General features: G+C 43.9%; 1 protein-coding gene across 1 annotated transcript; it reads left to right on the plus strand.

The window, feature by feature from the left end:
* The first annotated feature begins 2,207 nt into the window (after positions 1 to 2,207).
* PMIS2 (PMIS2 transmembrane protein) lies at positions 2,208 to 2,750 on the plus strand. The gene is made up of 2 exons (XM_069458121.1): positions 2,208 to 2,453; positions 2,622 to 2,750. The coding sequence occupies exons 1-2, from the start codon at positions 2,208 to 2,210 to the stop codon at positions 2,748 to 2,750; spliced, it is 375 nt and encodes a 124-aa protein (XP_069314222.1).
* The last annotated feature ends 215 nt before the right edge of the window (positions 2,751 to 2,965 follow it).

The raw sequence follows: 2,965 nt of genomic DNA on the forward strand, positions 1-2,965 counted from the left end.
TTGTCAGTCAACAATACTATACTCAGCAAAGTTATCCTTCATAAATGAAGGAGAAATAAAGTCTTTCCCAGACAAGCAAAAATTGAGCGAATTTATCACCACTAGACCAGCCCTATAAGAAGTGCTTAAGGGAGTCCTACATCTAGAAGCAAAAGGACGATATCTACCACCATGAAAACAAAAAATTATAAAACCCACTGGTAATACAGAAAAGAAAGGAATCAAATGTTCACACTACAGAAAAGCACCAAACCGCAATGATAAACCATAAGAGAGAAAGAAACAAATGTTATACAAAACAATGAGAATTGAATTAATAAAATAACAAGAATAAGCTCTCACATATCAATAATAATCTTGAATGTAAATGGATTAAACTTTCCATTTAATGTATATTTTTTAAATGACCTAATTATATGCTGTACAGAAAAAACTCATCTCATCTGTAAAGACACATAGACTGAAAGTGAAGGGATGGGAAAAGATATTCCACCGAAAAAACCCAAAAGTGAGCGGGAGTAGCTATACTTATATCAGATAAAATAGACTTTTAAGTAAAAAACTGTAAAAAGAGACAAAGAAGGTCATTATATAATGATAAAAGGATCAATTCAGCAAGAGGATATAACAGTTCTACTTTTTTTTTTTCCAAAGCAAGAAAGCTTTGAACATAACAATTCTAAATATATGTGCAGGCCGCAGTGGTTCATGCCTGTAACCCTAGCACTCTGGGAGGCGGAGGCAGGAGGATTGCTTGAGGTCATTTCGAGACCAACCTGAGCAAGAGCGAGATCCCGTCTCTACTGAAAATAGAAAAAAAGTAGCCAGGCATGGTGTTGTGTGCCTGTAGTCCCAGCTACTCGGGAGGCTGAGGCAGGAGGATCGCTTAAGCCCAGGAGTTTGAGGTTGCTGTGAGCTAGGCTGATGCCACAGCACTGTAGCCCCAGGTGGCAAAGCAAGACTCTGTCTAAAAAAAAAAAAAAAAAATACATATGCACCCAACACTGCACCATCCAGAAATATAAAGCAAAAAATGTTAGATCTAAAGGGAGAAATAGACTCCAAAACAATAATATTTGAGGACTTCAACACACCACACTCAGCACTGGACAGATCATCTGGACAGAAAATCAACAAAGATTTAAACAACAAAGATTGGATTTAAGCTTCACTTTAGACCAACAGATATTTACAGAACATTTCATCCAACAGCTAAGAATGTACATTCTTTTCCTCAGCACCATAGAACATTCTCCAGAATAGACTATATGTTAGGACACAAAACAAGCCTCAACACATTTTAAAAAATCAAAGTTATATCAAGTATCTTCTCAGACCACAATGGAATAAAACTAGAAATTAGCAACAAGAGGAACTTTGGAAACTGCACTGGGAAAACTGGATATCTACATTTATTAGATGACATTCTACGTTAAGAAAACCTTCCCCTTTTCACCTTCTTTACTCTTTCTTTCTGTCAGTATAGACTAAAGAATCTCTTTTTAATTCAATGCTTTATAATCCATTACTCATTTTACCTCCCTCTGTAAATCTCCTAGTTTTCCTACTGGGCTGTCTACTTCCTCTCTCCCGCAGCTCTTGGGAGACCATCCTGGTCCTGCCCATCCGCCCTGGCTGCAGATAGGGTCTGCAAGGAGGAGGAAGAGTCTTTTTTTTTTTTCCGGACACCGTTCTTTCAAGTGAAGTATTGCAAGAATGGAAAAACAAACACTGCAAGTACTCAATACTAAATTGGAACTAATCGATCAACACTTGTGTGCACATATGGAACACTTGCAATTTTGACTCAAACTGCACAAAAGCAAATTATGTAACCAAAACGTGTGTGCCCCCGTAATATCCTGAAGTTTAAAAAATGTAAAATATAAAAAAAAAAGGAAGAGCCAAGATCCAACACCTGCGGCTTCCACCCAATCCCTATCAGGGTGGGTGGAGTCAGCGTCCAGGCAGAGGGTGGAACCTGGCCCCAAGCAGAGTCTTGGAGTGGCTGAGAGCAGCGGGACCACGCCCCCTTATGAAGACAGCCAATCAGGACTTGAGCTGCTGGTTTCTCCATTGTGAAGAACCAGCCTTTGATGATCTGGGTCTTGGGGTTCTGGTTAGAACAAGGGGAGGGGGAGGTTTAGTGGGTCTGGCTCTCGGTTTGCACTACACTCCGGGTGTGTCTTTGGTTGAGTAGAAAGATCATGGCCCCGAAACCACCTGCCCCAGCTGCCCCGCCTGCCCCAGCTGCCCCGCCTGCCCCAGCTGCCCCGCCTGCCTCAGCTGCCCCGCCTGCCCCAGGCGCCCCAGCGCAAGCGCCCAAAGCGCCGGAGCCTACACAGACGCCGGAAGAACTGGCATTTTACGCCCCAAATTACTTATGTTTGACCATCTTTGCTGTAATTTTTTTCCCTCCCTTGGGATTAGCAGCTGTCTACTACAGTTTCCAGGTAAAACAATGCCCACGCCTTACCCCATCCTGTCCTCTACTTGCCCCCTGCATCTGTTCCTGTCCTGGGACCTGGGTAGGGGCTTTCCCTCAGTGGCAGCGGGTCTCCAACCCTTCTCCCAAGGGTTTCTGGACTCAGAAACTCACATCTGTGCTTCTGCCCCTATAGACCACAAAGGCTAACCAGAACAGCGAGTGGGAAGAGGCTTACGACAACTCAGGCATAACTGGTTGGCTGGATGCATTTGCCATAATCATCGGTTTAGGCCTCATTTTCGCTTATGCCCTATTTCTGTGAAGGCCAAGCCCAGCAGCCCAGGGGTCCACTCCCCAACAGAGCCACCCACCAAAACAGACCAGCCAAGTCAGCCACCATGCAAGAAACTCCACGGCTGAGACATCTCCTAGCCAAGAAACCCACCAACCAAGGAACTCAATATTCAAGCAACCAACTAGTCCAGGAACACTCAGACCACCTGCCTGTACTACTTCAGCTCACTCAGCCTCCAGAGC

Source organism: Eulemur rufifrons, chromosome 24, assembly GCF_041146395.1.
Source record: "Eulemur rufifrons isolate Redbay chromosome 24, OSU_ERuf_1, whole genome shotgun sequence".
NCBI classification, from domain to species: domain Eukaryota; kingdom Metazoa; phylum Chordata; class Mammalia; order Primates; family Lemuridae; genus Eulemur; species Eulemur rufifrons.

What these genes read in the sequence shown, in the direction of transcription:
- PMIS2 (XM_069458121.1), top strand. Translation starts at nt 2,208, where the DNA reads ATGGCCCCGAAACCACCTGCCCCAGCTGCCCCGCCTGCCCCAGCTGCC. An exon ending in CTGTCTACTACAGTTTCCAG is followed by an intron (nt 2,454 to 2,621) that starts GTAAAACAATGC and finishes CTGCCCCTATAG; the next exon opens with ACCACAAAGGCTAACCAGAA.